General features: G+C 40.0%; 1 protein-coding gene and 1 long non-coding RNA gene across 3 annotated transcripts in view; one reads left to right on the plus strand and one right to left on the minus strand.

The window, feature by feature from the left end:
- Positions 1–12,465, plus strand: part of NHS (NHS actin remodeling regulator) — a 293,130-nt gene extending 280,665 nt beyond the window's left edge. For both annotated transcript variants that reach the window (XM_089511687.1, XM_089511688.1), the window contains 3 exons: positions 588–3,536; positions 4,124–4,250; positions 7,227–12,465. In XM_089511687.1, coding sequence (XP_089367813.1) covers positions 588–3,536; positions 4,124–4,250; positions 7,227–7,854 — 3,704 coding nt within the window. In that variant the 3' untranslated portion in view covers positions 7,855–12,465. The remainder of the gene's footprint in view (positions 1–587; positions 3,537–4,123; positions 4,251–7,226) is intronic.
- On the minus strand, positions 5,115–12,503 carry LOC149319426 (uncharacterized). Its single transcript, XR_016280180.1, has 3 exons — positions 12,416–12,503; positions 8,344–8,398; positions 5,115–5,541 (listed from the first exon to the last, which is right to left on the minus strand). It is a non-coding gene; the product is annotated as an uncharacterized LOC149319426 (long non-coding RNA).
- Between the last annotated feature and the right edge of the window lie 4,938 nt (positions 12,504–17,441).

The raw sequence follows: 17,441 nt of genomic DNA on the forward strand, positions 1-17,441 counted from the left end.
TAACTTATGCAGAATACCAGTTGAACATTTTATTCCATACAGGACTCAACATTTAAATTGTTTGAAAACTTTGTCAACCCTTCCCCCCTTTTCAAGTATCTTTACTCTTCTTTCCTTTACTTGCTGAAACAATGTATATTAAATTGATTTACCTCTTTTCCTGTCCTGATAGTAGTCAAGAGTAACTAGAGTAAAATATCCACTAAAATTTGTCTCAGATATCTACAGTGGCCACAATATCTGCTACTGAAGGAGAACCTATGAAACAAAGATCTGAACTGTCATAGAAACAGTAGCTACCCAGAATTTAGATGAAAAGGGATTGATTTATTCTCTTGCAAGTATAGATTTAGAACTTTTCAGAGGACATGCTGCTAGGCTGCTGGGCAAGGGCAATTTGTAATGGGATGGAGCATAAGAAAATAGCCCTAGTGATTACTTTTTCTGCATGTTCCTTAGTAAAATACAAATGCAGCAAGGTAGGGGAAAGAAACCTGTTACCTTGTGGTTTATATTAGGCCAGCATAAGGGTCATAATTTTTCAGGCAGTGTAAATGGTACCTTACAGAGTTTTATATGTGTCCTAGATTCTGACGAATCACCAGTAGCAAGAGAACGGAATGTGATTGTGCATGCAAATCCAGACTTCTCTAATAACGTGAACAGGAGAACAGGTACCAGGGATTCTGAGTGCCAAACAGAAGAAATCCTCATTGCTGCCCCATCCCGGAGAAGAATTCGAGCACAGAGGGGTCAAAGTGTAGTAGCCTCCCTTTCTCATTCAGCTGGCAACATATTGGTGCTGGCAGACAATGGTGATGCCATGTTTACAACATCAGTAAGCAACCGTGTACGATCAAGGAGTCTTCCTCGCGAAGGTGCTAGAGCCAATGAAGTGGAACACCACGACACTGGTGCCAAAATGTCAGCGTATGAGGCAGAACACTTTTTAACAAGCCAAGAAAGAATCTCTACAAAGAGTAAAGATGCCATCAATAACCTGTGTTCTCAAGAACACCATCCCATAAGTTTAAAGTGTTCTCAACATCTTCATAGTCCAGATCATAACTCAAATGAAAGGGGGAGATCAAGGTTATCAAGGATGGTAGATTCCGGAAGCTGTGATATCTCATCAAATTCTGACACCTTTGGAAGTCCCATTCACTCCATCTCTACTGCTGGGGTTCTTCTCAGCAGTCACATGGACCAGAAAGATGACCATCAATCATCCAGTGGGAACTGGAGTGGGAGCAGCTCAACATGTCCTTCCCAGACTTCAGAAACTATTCCTCCTGCTGCATCTCCCCCACTGACTGGTTCTTCACACTGTGATTCAGAATTATCACTTAACATTGTCCCTAATGCTAATGAGGACTCTAATGTCTTCATAACAGACCACTATACTGATCAGATGGATAAGATTAGAGGCCACAGGGCAAGTTCTTTCACTTCCACTGTAGCAGATCTACTCGATGACCCCAATAACAGCAACACAAGTGACAGTGAATGGAATTACTTGCATCATCACCATGATGCATCCTGCCGTCAAGATTTCAGTCCTGAACGTCCCAAGACAGATAGCCTGGGATGTCCAAGTTTTACAAGCATGGCCACTTATGATAGTTTTATAGAGAAGACCCCATCTGACAAAGCAGACACTAGCTCACACTTTTCTGTTGACACTGAAGGTTACTATACCTCCATGCACTTTGACTGCGGTCTTAAGGGAACTAAAAGTTATATTTGTAACTATGCAGCTTTGGGCTCTGACAGTGGCCAGAATGCAAGTGTTGTTTCCAGTTTTACTAACTGCACCTGGCAGGATTATGTCAATCACAAGAGACAAGGAAAACAGAGCATCTCTCTCAAAAAACCAAAGGCAAAGCCAGTCCCACCAAAACGCAGTTCATCTTTAAGGAAATCTGACAGCAGCACAGATCTTCCTGAGAAGAAAGAACCAAAGATAAGCAGTGGGCAGCAGCACATGCCTCACACTTCCAGGGAAATGAAGCTGCCCCTTGAGTTTTCAAATACACCTTCAAGAGCAGAAAATTCTAATATACCAAGCAAACAGGAACACTCCTGGGATAATTTGGATGAAAGCGGATTAAAAAACCTTCCATATGATGCCATGGACATCCCATCCTTTAAAGATGAAGGTGCTGAACAATCTCACTATGCAGAACTCTGGCTTCTAAATGACTTGAAATCTAATGATCCGTATAGGTCTTTATCCAATTCTAGCACTGCTACGGGTACTACGGTCATAGAATGCATAAAGTCACCGGAAAGTTCAGAATCACAAACGTCACAGTCTGGATCGCGAGCCACCACTCCTTCCCTTCCTTCTGTTGAGAATGAATTTAAATTGGCTTCCCCAGAAAAGCTGGCTGGTTTAGCATCTCCCTCAAGTGGTTATTCCAGTCAGTCTGAAACACCAACATCATCCTTTCCTACAGCTTTCTTTTCTGGACCCTTATCCCCAGGGGGGAGTAAAAGGAAGCCAAAAGTACCAGAAAGGAAGTCCTCATTACAACAGACTTCTTCTAAGGATGGCAACATATCTCTACATAAAGACCTTGAACTTCCAGTTATACCTCCTACTCATCTTGACCTAAGTGCTCTTCATAATGTCTTGAATAAACCCTACGCTCACAGACACCAACTACATGCTTTTAATAACAACAAGCCTAACGTGGTAGAAGAAGCACTGAACTCTAATTCTCCACCAGCCCTTGCTATTACACCTTCTGTCCTGAAGTCTGTACATCTTAGATCAATCAATAAGTCTGAAGACACAAAACAAAAAGATAACACAGACCTCCTCCACATTCAAGCAAAAACTGTAATGAAACCACATGGAAGTAAGAAACAAATATTGCGCCAGTATTCCATGGAAGATGCCATAGTGTCCTATATTAATCCTTCTCCAGTACAAATAACCCCTGAACAACTGCAAGCAGAATGCAGTTTGACTTTCAGTGAAAAGAATACCTGTCGAGACACCCTAACCTCAGTAGATATGGGTGTTCCAGCAGCTAAGTATGTAACAGATCAAACACACTTCGTTCGTGAGTTTTTACAAGAGAGTACTTTAAAAAAAACCTGCAGCAGTTGCCCTGAACGGTTTCCACAAGGCATGGCAGGCCTTTCTAGAAATTCTGAAGGGAAGATAACTACTTGTGGATTTCAAAAAGATAAGAGACTTGACCCTGTGCAGCTTCAGCGAGAATTACCTGCACACTGTGAACAAAAGTTAGAACCTCTTAATCGAAATGCACCCCAGTGTGACTCCTCAGTTGGGGTAACAGACATCAGTTATCAGCTAAAGCATCCACTCAGTCTAAGCCAATGTGATGACAAAGTGCCTGGGAATATCAGCTATGAACCGGAGATTTCAACTGTAGATTCACTCAGTGAAAAATGTACTGAGCAAGAAAATTATACTATGTCAGGTATTCCAGCCAAAAGTGCCTCAGATGACAATGACAGGAGAGCAGCTGAGACACAAGGGATTCCAGAAGATATCTTAAAAGGTTAGTTCTCGTTAGATGCCTAAAGTCATGATAGCTCCCTAAACTAAATCAATAGCTAGATGAATTGGGCAAAGGTGCATTTATTTCAGTTGCACTCTGGCAGTTCATTTCTGTTTTTGAGAGCCAGTATGGTGTAACCGTTTGTTAGACTACAGGCTGGATGGCCATCTGTCGGGGATGCTTTGATTTAGATTTCCTGTATGGCAGGGGGTTGGACTGAATGGCCCTTGCGGTCTCTTCCAACTCTATTATTCTATGATTCTATGACCCTAGAGATCAGGATTCAGTTCCCATAGGAACCCAGTAGGTGACCTTGGGCAAGTCATAGACTCTCAGTCACAGAAAACATACAAGTCGAAAATGACTTGTAGGCACACAACAATAACAAAGGCATTGATCTGCATTTCTATTAAATTCATTTTAGTTGCACTTGCCCGTTACATGCAAACGTTAATTTGAGAGATCATCCAATACTGAGATTAGATTGTCATTACACAATGTCATTAACTGAGTGAGATTACATTAACCAGCTGTACTGTATCAAAGTGTTTGATGATTTCTTAGCTGCTCTTCTTTTTGTTCTGAAGACTCTTCTCCAAGTGATGATTCCATATTCTCACCTTTAAGTGAAGATTCCCAGGCTGAACCAGAAGATGCTTTTGTGTCTCCAAATAAACCTCGAACAACAGAGGATTTATTTGCAGTCATTCATCGGTAAGTTAATGGTTTTGTGGTTTTTTTTACAGGCATTGAAGCATGCCTAAAATAATTTAGTGAAAAATGATTTGGTGGTGACAGATTTCAGAAACTGGATTTTTCAGTAGACAACCAACACATGAATTTCTGTGATAGGATGTTATTACACAGGGCAAAAATGGAACTTTGAAGTGGTGCCAATACAGGGTCATCCAGGGTTTAGGGACAACTTCGCTTTCCACATGACCCTGCATGCAATCAGAGGAGATTGCAAGGTGAATGTGAGGTCAATTAGGAAATAAGTAAATTCACAAAACTACCGGAGTTACATGTCCATTTTGCCTGCGAATTGACTCCCTTCGCATCATGCCAGCTGTCTGGAAATCAAGCCTCAGATGACTTTGTTTCCCCTTCCCTTCATTTGCCTTCCTGTGCCAAAGAGGGAGAATCCTCTCATCTCTTAAAGGAATACACAGACACACACACCCCTCTTTAGACTCCCCGGGGAAGAGCTGCTAGGAGACGGCAGAGAGGGCCTTTTGGAAGTCCTCCTGGACAGGAGGGAGCAATGGAGAACATGCCCTGGAAAAGGAGGGCATGGAATCAGGCAGGCTTATGAGTGTTTGTGTGGTTTTGGATTTTGCAAAAGGAGAGAGGGGGCATTTTGGGAGTCCTCCTGGACAGGAGGGAGCAATGAAGGATGGCATGGAATCAGGCAGGCCTGGAAAAGGACGGCATGGAATCAGGCAGGCTTATGGACCCTGTGTGTATGTGTGTGTGTGTGGTTTTGGAGTTTGCAAAGGGAAACACCTTTTGAGGCTTCTGTGGCAAAGAGGATTCCCCCCCCCCCCATATCCCCTCCTCTCCCCTCCCCGGGGCATGTGGGGGGACATTTGTGGAAATGACAGTTTTGAGCATGCTCAGAAAAGGTATTTCTACACTGTCAATGGGGATTTGTTTGTCTCCTTTTGATAGCCAAATCCACATTGGATCCACTTTAATGTGCTTTTAACCCCATGTTGTGATTTGTGGGTGATAACCAATAGCAAATGGGCTTGCTTTTCTGGAATGCCACCACTTTAACCATTTTGGGGATGGGAGCACATAGGACCTACATTTGATAACGTCCATAGAGGGGTTAGATAGATGATACATCTGAGAAAGTAATGGGCTTCATAATGTACCCTATTTACATTGTTGTAGTTCTCAATGTCAGTTACACCACAAAGGTGTGTATATAAATATGAATTGCCGATTAGCAGATTCACTTTAGCATCCAAGCACCTCTTTCTTCCACCCACTCCACAACCTGAAAGATAAATACAAATTTTATAATGGAGGTTTCAGTTTCACCTCCAATGCAGAGTTCTCTGTTATGAGAGCCAGCAAGCAATGTGCCATTTAGAACATTCATCATGAATTTAGAAAAACATTAATATATGAGTGCTGTTTCATGGTTGGCTAATATATCTCCAGCATCTTCCAGTTTGGCTGCTGGGCTGGCACTGTGTTGTTAAATAAACTGCTGTCTTCAGTTCACTCTGTCTCCATTCTTGAACCCAAAACTGGAGAGGTTTCTCTTTCAACCTAAAACTTTGCTATTGAACAAAGCATATTCTTTACATAAACATTATTTTGCTATTTTATTGTTAAATACAGTGGGCCCTTGGTATCTGCTGGGGTTTGGTTCCAGGAATCCCGGTGAATATCAAAATCTATGGATGTTCTTGTACAGTTAAATACAATAGGATAGTAAAATGGTGTTCCTTATATAAAATAGCAAACTTAAGGTTTGCTTTTTGGAATTTTGGGGATATTTTCAAGTCGTGGGCAGTTGAATCTGTGGCTAAAGAATCCGTGGATATGGAGGGATGACTGTAGTAGCTTTAATACAGTGGCCCTAAATCCAAGTGTTTGCTTCAACTAGAATAAATGAATTTTTTACTTGTAGGCATCAGAACTTCCCTGATGTTTAATATACTGACATGCAACTTATGCCTTAATCCAATGATGGTGAGCCTTTTACAGACCGAGTGCCCAAACTGTAACCCAAAACCCACTTATTTATCACAAAGTGCCACGTTCCTCTTGCTTTCCAGTAACAAACTCTGGTGAACTCTGTGGTGGGGTGTGTGCCCACAGAAAGGGCTCTGAGTGCCACCTCTGGCACGTGTGCCATAGGTTCGCCACCACTGCCTTAATCATTATGCCAGATCTCATTTATGATTCTCCTGCCTCAGGTTTGGATAAGCAAAGTAGATAAGGTTGCAATAAGGCCAATAAGGCACTGAGATAGTCTGAACTCTGCAAGTGTCGATGGGTCTTCCTATTCCATATCCTTCTTGAGCCACAACAGTTGTGCTTTTTAGAGTAATGCACTGGGGAGGAGGGAACATGGAAAGATGATCAAGAAATTGTTCAGGTTAGATCCCTCTGCAATTTCTGATACTATAGTAGATACTACTTACTTTTCCCCCAAACATTTTCTATGCAGTTATCTACTATGTGCTTTCAAAGGCTGACAGATGGAATTCTTAAAGGTAGAATTCTTTAAAATTTTTGACAATGTACAAGGTAATATTATAGAATGATTTTACAGTGCGCCTGCGCCATACGCGGCCTTGAGCATACACGCTCAAGCTGCTGCACGCGCGTGGGGCGGAAGGGGCGGTGCGTCCCATTCAAATGAATGGGTGCGTGCGCCCGTTGCGCCCCGCGCGCACTCGCGCCGCCGCGCACGAGCCCCATTGTTTCCAATGGGGCTCGAGCATAGGCGGAATTCGCCTTACGCGGAGGGATCCGGAACGGATCCCCCGCGTAAGGCGAGGACGCACTGTATATATGTGCATGTGTATCTGTATTTCAACGTGTAGTAATAGTCTGCACCAAATGTTTAATGTTACATATACTCATGGGTAATATCTTGTGATCTTGCTCAGCAGTTAATTGAAGCTAGGTTTTAACATTGAATATTTTTCCATCTTTTCATAACAGGTCAAAAAGGAAAGTACTCGGAAGAAAAGATTCCGGAGATATTTCTTCAAAGAACAGATCAAAAGCTTCGTCTAGTACTAGCAACGTGTCTTCTGCCAGCAGCACACCCTCTACAGCTAATGTTCCTCCAGTTCCAGGTGTGGCAAGCCCACTGTGCAGCCAGCGATCTCCTGGACTTATTTACAGGAATGCCAAAAAGTCCAATACATCAAATGAAGAATTCAAACTGCTGCTCCTGAAAAAGGGCAGCCGGTCTGATTCTAGCTATAGGATGTCAGCTACCGAAATACTGAAGAGTCCAGTTTCACCCAAATCTCCTGGAGAACTAATTGGGGATACTCTACAAAATGCTGATGAGTCTTCCCAAACCTCATCAAGTGCTGAGGCATTAGCTCCTCTCTCTCCTTGCCCCCTAAGATTAACTGCAGAGGGGACTTCTTCCAAAAGCTTTCCTACATCAGCATCATCACGTGTAGGACGGTCACGGGCACCTCCTGCAGCCAGCAGTAGTCGATACAGTGTCCGCTGCAGACTGTATAACACCCCAATGCAAGCCATTTCAGAAGGAGAGACTGAAAATTCTGATGGGAGCCCTCATGATGATAGATCTTCCCAGAGTTCTACATAGGCTATGTAAGGGCCAGAGCACACTTCTGACTGTTAAATGGGGGAACTTCACATTTGCTTGGCTTGTGTGAATATAAAAAGCCAATTCTGTAGCAGCCAAAAACCATGCAGGGCAATACTGATGCTTGAAAATGCTAAGGAGTGCTGAGAGACTGGAAGAAAGAAAAGTTGATCTGTAGCTATTTATTACTTCACATTTTCTATAAGTAGAAGCATATGCTGAAAGGGTTAACTTTGGTTAACTGTCATTCATTTCTCTCATATTTCCTGCCATTGATGTAGATTTACATTATCCAACTTGCAGATTCCCCTCTTCCCCTCCAAAGATGCCATCAAAACACAAAACATTATCCTCACTGTTGTGCTTCCCTAGGTGGGAAAACATAAAATTGCTTGAGGAACTGGTATTTTTTTACATTAAAACGAAGTGAAACAAAATTTAGAAGATATGAACAAAACAGATGTATATATCCATATTTTTGATAAATACCTGTAAATAGAGTTATTGAAGAGTCAGAAAAAAGTGGTTGGTGGCAAATGATAACCTTGTTGAAAGAAAAAAAAATGGATAAAGTTATTGACTGTATTCTGTGAATACAATTTTGATATCAAACATAATTTACATATCTACCACAACCACTTGCAGTTAAATAATTAAGCCTCTAACATAATTTTAACACTTGAATTAAAGAAAATCCTCAATATAAATACAATACTATCATATTAAATAGTATCTGATTAATTCTCTTCCAAAAATGCTGTTCCAAACAAGCTTATATCAAAGTGCAGCTTGTGACAGAGGCTTATTGGCAGGCACTATATATACAAACTGTTTATAAACCAGATTTTCTGTTGTGGCTTCTCCTTCCACCCCTCTCAAGATCCTGAGAAATGTAGTCATGTGAAAGTGTGAGTAAAATGATGACAAAGAAGGCCAGTCATTTTATTAATCAAGCAAATTCCCTTGTCTCTTAAAAGAGCTACCTTTGAACTATCCTAAATTTCTTTGTTTTCATGATCACTGCCTCAGTGTCAGACACCACTCTTTTATCTTTCCCATCATGTTTACATATGGGAGAGCTGATCATAGGTTTGCTTTCCAAAAACATCCCAAGAGGACCTGCAGGTGTCAGTAATGTAACTTTTCTTTAGCGAAGCAATGGGCTAGTTAGATCCCATATTCACAGATGATTTTATTTTTAGATTTTGCTGCAGAGAACATTGGTGCTTAACAATAATAAAGTACCTAAAGGCAAGAATTGCACTGAACAGATAAGATTTTAAGCCTAAGTAGGGACCTCATAAACCGAAGAAAACAAAGAAAAAAGCTGGGGCAGAGGAATGTGCCCTAGCAATTAAAAACCTAGAGGCCAGCTTAAACAAATCAGTCTAGAGAGGTTTCCAAACAAGGGAAAAGAATAAAATTAACCAAGTACTAATCAGAACTTGTAAAAAAGATACCAGAATACAGTTCCCCAATCGTCCAGCCAACACGGTCCCTTGTCATACTGCCTGGGATTGGGTGATAGTTCAAAAAGTAACTTTTCCAAGTACTGAATTTAACTGGCAACACAAATAAGAAGCAATAAGAGGAGAAAAAAAACATGACAACACAGAACAAGGGGGAAATGCAGATTAATGAGCAAAGAGCAACCAAAGAAAGACTGTGTATATGTAGAGATTTCACAAAAGACCTAGAGAGTCAATTTATGAGTCAATAATCTTAGGTTCATTATGAAAGGGGGGGAAATAAGTGAAAAGGATTCAAAAGAAAATGATGGCCCATTTGTAGCAGAAAAGATAAACAGAGCAGATGAAGCAAGATAAAACGGGTAACCTTCACAAAATGAGTTTAACACTGGACTATTGGCAAGTCTTGTTTTTAAAAATGCTATTCATTTGGCATCTGGGGCAGAATTATCTAGGACTATATAGAGAGTATATTTTGTCATACTAGATGACATGTCATACTAGATGACATGCACACCCTTCCTCACTTTTGCTCTTACAGCATATAAGGCACTTCCATCAGGAATATTTTTATGAGGAATGGATGTAATATGTCTTTTAATCAGAAGGAAAAAAGCAACAAGAGAAGTCATGTTAGATACTGAAATGAAGAAGATTTAAGTATACTGTACTTATTCAAATCATGAACATATAGAGTTTAATGAGCAAAACGCTCTTTATTCTCAGTAAGAAGAGAGATTTGCACCACATGTATTTATAGCTGAAGTACTAATTCTATACACAAATCCCTGTGGCTAATTAATGAAATAAACGAACCTGTGTCTGAATAGATTTGTATAGGACAAGCCCCTACAGTTTGCTTTAAAGACAAAATTGAGATTTAACTCCTCGAAGCCCTGATCAACTGATAATAAGGAATTTGTGGAAATTGCAGTTTAGAACAGTGACGGCCCCAGGAGCTGTGCCAGTGGATGAACCATCTGTCACCAATCTACAGAGAGCTTCCAGGAAAGAAAGAAAGAAGAAAACAGTTGCAGTCAGCAAGTCCAAATATGATAGTCCCTGTCATATTAGGGAAAGAAACTATTGATGACCCACATTAGATAGCCAAAGAAACATTGGTCTAGAACATCCCCACCTATGCTTGTAATAACTTTTGAAGGAACCAAAAGAGCAATCAGGTAGTAAAAGGTGTACCATGCAGTCTCTGGTACTGGACATTTTAGAAAGCAGCCCAGGGAGTGTTAACATTGCTCACTGTAATCCACTTGAAAAAAATCAAACAGATCCTCACATCTTTCCTTGCAGCTTCCCTGACCCCTTCCCACAAGCCAATCTTTAGAGAAACAGTCCAAAGTAGCATTCAGAAAAATTAATGACATGGACATAAGAACTATTAAGTCAGGAGACAATTAGAAAGTTTTGTCTTTGAAAGCATTCTCATATCCCATTTTTTCCTCCTAGAATCTCTTGATATAGTTCTTTACTATCCTTCCCCACTTTGTTATCCTTTCAACAATGCAAAGAGGTGGTAGGTTAGACTGAGAGAATATAGCAGGCCCAAGGTAAGCTACAAGCCTAAACCTGAGGATTTGAACCTGAAATTTGAATCAATTTTTGGAGAGGCTGACCCTTCACTCAGTAGAACTCGGCTTCAGTTATTCAGTTTTTTGGGCACTGCAGGAACATTTGAACCTTGAACCCAAGATTGCTCAAGCCTTAAGGAGTCCAGCAGAATGGGGAAGATATGTTAACAGGAGTATGGGCTGCATCCAGAGTCATACTTCCAAGTAAATCCATTTACATCTATGAATGGGATTTATATTTTGCCAAGAACACAAATTAAGGCAGAAGTTCTGAGCAATTTCCAGTTTAGAAACTAAAGGATTTGGGTTGAGATAAATGTCTCTATAGAGGAATACAAACTTTAACATGCCTACAACCAACCTAACATTTGTCCTAGCAAGGAAGAGATTTTCTATATCCTATATCCCAGGGCTTTCCTCTGCTAATCTGGCATCCATGCTTATGCACCTTTTGTCTACTTTTGTGTTTGGTAAACTGTAACGTCCACTTTTGTCTCATTTTTACACCGCCATTAATACGGATTAAAACATAATAATTTTTAAAAAATAATAATAATGGGGGAGTAGGTAATCCCTGCAATGTCTTAAGCACACTTACCAGTCCCTTGCGCCTGGAGAAAGCAAGTTCTCTCTACCTCAAGTGCACTGTCATCCTTTTCCTATATCAGGAAATCAGAGTGGAGCCTCTGAAGTGCATTAAAACCTTTAAGAGGCTAAAAGAATTTAATTTCCTGCCAAAAATGAAATCTTTCAAGGGAGAAGAAATAATATTTCCTACCTTTACAGGGGAATTCCTGTACTAGGTTTAAGATATTTGAGGGCCTGAGGTACTGAGAGGAGCTATTGGGTTCTACCATATCATTTACTGATGTTGGGTGAAGTGAATCAAAAGCTTCTTTAAGTGGATTGGAAGGAAGGATTGCAATCTCTACTTACTGGGAGAGCCCCTTATTGTGAGCAACAGCACCAGGGACACAAAGAACAACCACCTGGGCAGAAATGGGGTAGGAACATGTTACCTAGGCAATGTTTAGGCTTCAGCTACAAGTAAAACATCCAGGGGTGCCAAGTGTGAGAGAAGGAGGGAGGACAAGAAAAGCAGTAGAACAAGGTCCTTCAGAGTGAAAAAGGAGGATGGTCAAGACCCATCCATTCATCCACCTAAGGAGGAAACAATTGTGGCGCAGGACAGAAGCCACACACCTTTGGAATCTGAAATATTTCTCCTTATCTGGGATAGTGGCAGCCAGCTAAATGATACAACCACTGTTTTCTTGAATACATGGCTAATGTCAGAGAGCCAGTGTGGTGTAGTAGTTTGAATGTTGGACTATGACTCTGGAGACCAGGGTTCGATTCCCAGCTTGGCTATGTAAACCCACTGGGTGAACTTGGGCAGGTCACACACTCTGTCTCAGGGGAAGGCAATAGCAAACCTCTGAACAAATCTTGCCAAGAAAACCCCATGATAGGGTCGGCTTAGGGTTGCCATAAGTCGGAAACTACCTGAAGGCACGCGACAAAAGATGATGGGCAACAGTGGACCAGTGCCATTGCACACCTCTCTGGCATCATCTGGAGGCCCTTTGCCAGTCCCTAGTGGTGACCCTGCAATATAGTTATAATAAGGATACACTTCATTTGCATTAGCAGGTAGAAACATTAATTACCCAATCACAGTGAAATTAAAATATTAGATTGCTGGCTTGTTTCCTCTCGGGGCAGCAACCAACTCTGCACCAAGGAAGACCATAACCATGGCTTTAAAGGGGATCAAGAAGTTTCTCCTCCAGACAATTAACCATTTCAATCACTGCTATTATTACATCCATTGGTAAAAAAACACTGAAAGGCTAGGAAAGTAGGGTCATTTATCAGAAATCATGTGTCAGAATAGTAGCTGTAGGTTCTGCATTCTACTCTTCAGGCTAGAGGCTTATGCTGGTAATCCAGAGTTTAAGATTAATCCAACTACCTCACTCTTCAACTAGGAAAGTATTTAAGCCTTGGGACAGTGAAACCATGCTTAAAGAGCGCTGAAATATAAACAATGTTAATTATACTGCGGAACCAACAGGTTTTCAGCCTTAACACACAACTACAGTTCTCAGGATTTCATGGGGAAGTCACATCCATTAAACAGAACTTCAAACAGATTTAAATATGTAGTGCACTGAAACTATAACAATTGTTGTCTGGGATGAAAAGCACACTTTTAATAGGGGGAAAACCCCTCTTCTAAAGTAACAAGCTTTTCTATGTTGTTAAGCACTTAATTTGGGCAATGACTATAAAGAGGGGGCGAGTATTATTCATAATATTACCACCACCACTGCTAGGCTGATAAGAGACCTAGTCATAACCTAATAACTAAAAATGTAAAACAGGATTAGTTTCATATGAATTAACTAAATAACTATTAAGCATGCAACAAATGCTATTGATTCATCAATAAAATTATATATCAACCTTTCAGTGAAGCTTTGTGTGGATAACATTCATGCTACCTGAATATTTAGAGAAATGACACTGTGAAAAAATAGCTGAAAAATAGGTGTATGCATACATTCTTTATATAGCTTACTAAAATTGGAATGACGCTCTCTGATCCATTACAGGTCAGTTCCCTTCTATCCTAGTTTTATGAGACATGCTTAATTGGGTGGGAATCTATAGCAAGTAGAATGAAAAAGGAACCAGAGCAAATAGTTTGAATAAAATGTAGGCAGGGAAACAAAAAGCTGGATTACTTGAAGTTACTTGAACTTTATTGTCAGAAAACAAAAAGTTGGTGTGGGATCAAATTGGGTTTAAAAAAACCCACCCTCATGTGCACAAAATAATGTCACTGTTTTTCAGAACCGTATATTTTCACTGAGAGATGTGTTTTCCAGTTGCAATACACTCCAAAATCAAATGGATATTCAGGCCATGTTTTCCCAAAAGATGTCTGCTGATATTAATCAACTGCAGAATTAATTAATGGCTGAATATGAATGGAGGGAGGTTTAGTATAAAGAGAAATTTAGAGAAGGAATGAGTGGTGTGCAGTACTGAATTATAAGATTGGATGGGTGAAGTTGGTATTCATTAGCAGCTCTATGAGTAAGTTGGCTTCAAGAAAAATGTACTTTTTAACATAAACCTGGGGGAGTGGAAAGTAGTGGAAGGATTACGTTTTGTTTGCTCATAGTGATAGTTGTAAAGGTATGTTTTACCTGAAATTCAAGTAATTGAGTAAATAAAGCAAGTACAAAATTAGGTACCAGGAATTAATGATAATATATGTTTTTTTAAAAAAAATTACTTTCTCATAGCCTTCCAGTGTGGAAAGAGATGGTTGGTCAGCATGTGTATAGAAAGAATAGTGAGATCAGAAGATTATTTGCCCAATACTAAGATTTGCCATGCTGGCAAATGAGTGTTTAGAATGGGCATCTGAACTGCTGAGCCAGTATGTCATCACAACTGTGAGGATATTCTGGCATCATGCAGAAATGTTATGCAGGTAGAGTAGGCAGATTTGTTGGGGCAAATGTTTAGGATTTGGATGCCAAAAAGCAAAAACCTAAATATATTGCTGAGATCTGTAAAGGAAAATGGTTAACTAGAAGCAAGCCTTTTCAACTGTAGCTAAATAGGCAAGCTCTAAAGAGTGGTTGTGAAGCAAGTGAAATGGAATGCATTAGTGAGTTAACAAGGTCCGTGTAGCTTTAAAAAAAGAGTGGACAAGAATTATAAACTTGATATGGAAGGCACAAGTGCCATTTCAGAGCATTGTCATCAAAATACTGCCAGTAGCACTATGACAACTTTATTCTATGACTAACTGCATCTCTTGGTGCTAAGAATGAAGTGGCACTAAAGGTTTAGAGTTACAAACTGAAACAGTACCACATTCATTTCAAATCAGTGTGCCAAAATGATTTCCTTAAAGTGCTACACATACTTGGTAGTAGAACTGTAACAGAAAACATGGATTGGTTTCTCCAAGAGTTTTAGGTGCCATCCGGAGGCCACTTAAGCCAATTTCTCCATTGTTGATGACACAATGTGGATAACGCAATTACTAATTTCATATTGATACCACAGAGAGCTATATAAATATATATATTAAAATACATGCCACTTGAATTAGAAGGCAGCGAAACACCTTCTAAATAATATCTATGTAATGCTCACAAAACTTATCATATAAATACTTATTTTGTTTACTCAAAAAAAAATCTATGACAAAGTGTTTCTATTTTCTATTTATCAGATTAAAGCCCAAATGAAGATGGATTATAAATCCACTTTTTAAAAAATGATATTCATAAATAAGCCCTGATAGAGCAATCTGCTATAGGCATATGGAATTCTACTGCCCATAAAGATTGTCCTCATTCACAATGGGGAAGGGATGCTAACTTTGCACACTTAAGTGTTGTCCCTTCATTGAACTTAATGTGAACACCCTGCATGCCTAGGAGCTCTTTCCACGTGTAAAAGTGCACAGTTACATGAATAAAGAGCTCCACTGAATACTGTGAGACTCATAAGTAAAATGCATAGGGTTGTTATGCACAAGTCATATGCCTTCAGAGCCCTCAACAGAACCTAAGTGTCCCATCTTGAAACAGGGTACAAATTTAAAAAAACAGAACTAACTTGTGAATCATCATTCCAACTTGCAATTCTGTTGTTTGCACTGATGTTACAAGAATGAGTTTTGAAGTTATGTAGCTGTTTGTTTTCTTTGAATAACATTTCTTTTTCTTTTTAATCTTGTGGCAACATAGAGAGTATGGATTAGCTGTAGGAAAATAAAGCATATGTTTGCATTTGCCAAAGGTCACTGATAAGAGTGCATTTGCTGCAATTGTGGCAGATTTAGAGAAATACTGTACGTTATGACATAAAAGTTTAAAAACCAATTAAGAAGGTTACAGTGTAACTATTTTGGTACTAGCCCCAGTTCATGCTGGCAGAAGAGACAATGGTTTGTGGACTTGCATCCATTTTGTATTTTTGTAATATTTGTAAATATGAATTTTTAAACTGTTGCAAAAGATGGTTTCTTTTGTAAAAATGTTTTCAAAGTTTACATCAAATCCAAGCCTTTGTATATTTTAGAGCCGTGCAACACTTTAAGTCTTGTATTTATTTTTTAGTAAAAACAGTGACAGTTTCATTGTGAACCCCCTTCTAAAATGTGTCGGAAAAGTTTGGTTATCTAGGAAGTGTGTATAGAAACTGCAAATAAACGTGACTGCAATTAAATGGCCCCATTCTCTTTGTTTTCAGTCCACATGGAAGAGTTATCCTGGGTCAAACCAACTGCATGAGAAGCCATAGGTGAGACATAAGGGCTATACCCTTGCCTTGCTGTTGCTTTCCAGCAATACGTATTTCAGCTGTTCCCTACAACCATCATGAAGAATAGTGACAACCCCAGAACTACCCTGTGTGTGTCTCATTATCCTTTACAGGCATCCTTTCAGAGGCCAATGTAACTTACACCAGAGAAATCAAACTAATTATGCACGGTTCAAATTCTCTTTCCCCAATATCATATAAGCGTAATACCTGTGTAGTATAGTGGTTTCAGTGGTGTCCTAGGCTGAAGAAACCTGGTTTCACATCCCATCCAGCTATGAAGTGAGTGAGCTTTGGCCAGTCTTTTTCAGTTGTGTTTGCAGAAGTATGTGCATAAAAATTCTTTAACTGTGGAAAGAGATAACCAACTGCTTGTTTACAATATGAGTAGGTATGTTTGTTTTCCTGAAACCATTTTCTACCTTTCCTTCATATGGTCAATTTGTTTAGGGGTGGGGAGGGGAATCAATACTTATAAAAAATATATAAATACCCCTCCCCCAATTCTGAAGAAATTCTACCTCATCAGGTTGTTGCGAGGAGTTCATACTGGAGAGGAAAAGATGGGAAGAACTTTGTACTCTTCCTTTGGTAGGCTGCTCCATGAGAAATCCCCTCCAAGTGATGCCAGGCTGTGTTATCTTGCTGGCATATAAAGGCTATTTTATTCAGGACTTACGGCAACGGACTGGCACTGATGGATGTGCTTTTAATGGTTGGGTGCTGAACATTTGTCATAGAACTGGAAGACACCTCAAGGACCATGCAGGAGTAATCAAAGGACTCTCCAAAGATGGTCATCCAGCCTATTTAAAAACCTCCAGAGGAGAATCTACCACCTTCTGAGGCAGCATATTCCACAATCAAACCCCTCTTATCATCAGGATGTTCTTCCTAATGTTTAAATGGAATCTCTTTTCCTGTAGTTTGAGTCCATTGCTCTGTGTTCCTAGTGACTAGAGCAGTGGAAATCAAGCTTACTCCTTCTTCCATATGACACCATTTCAAATACTTAAACATGGCTATTGTGTCACCTCTTAAGTTAACCTTCTTCTTTCCAGGCTAAACATAACCCGTTCCCTAAGCTGCCCCTCCCAGAGCATGGTTTCCAGACCTTTTACCATTTTGGTCACTTCTGGATATATTCCAGCTTGCCAATATCCCTCTTGAATTT

Source organism: Sceloporus occidentalis, unplaced genomic scaffold (genome assembly GCF_023333645.1).
Source record: "Sceloporus occidentalis isolate IW3139 unplaced genomic scaffold, rSceOcc1.0.p SCAF_2, whole genome shotgun sequence".
Taxonomy (NCBI): domain Eukaryota; kingdom Metazoa; phylum Chordata; class Lepidosauria; order Squamata; family Phrynosomatidae; genus Sceloporus; species Sceloporus occidentalis.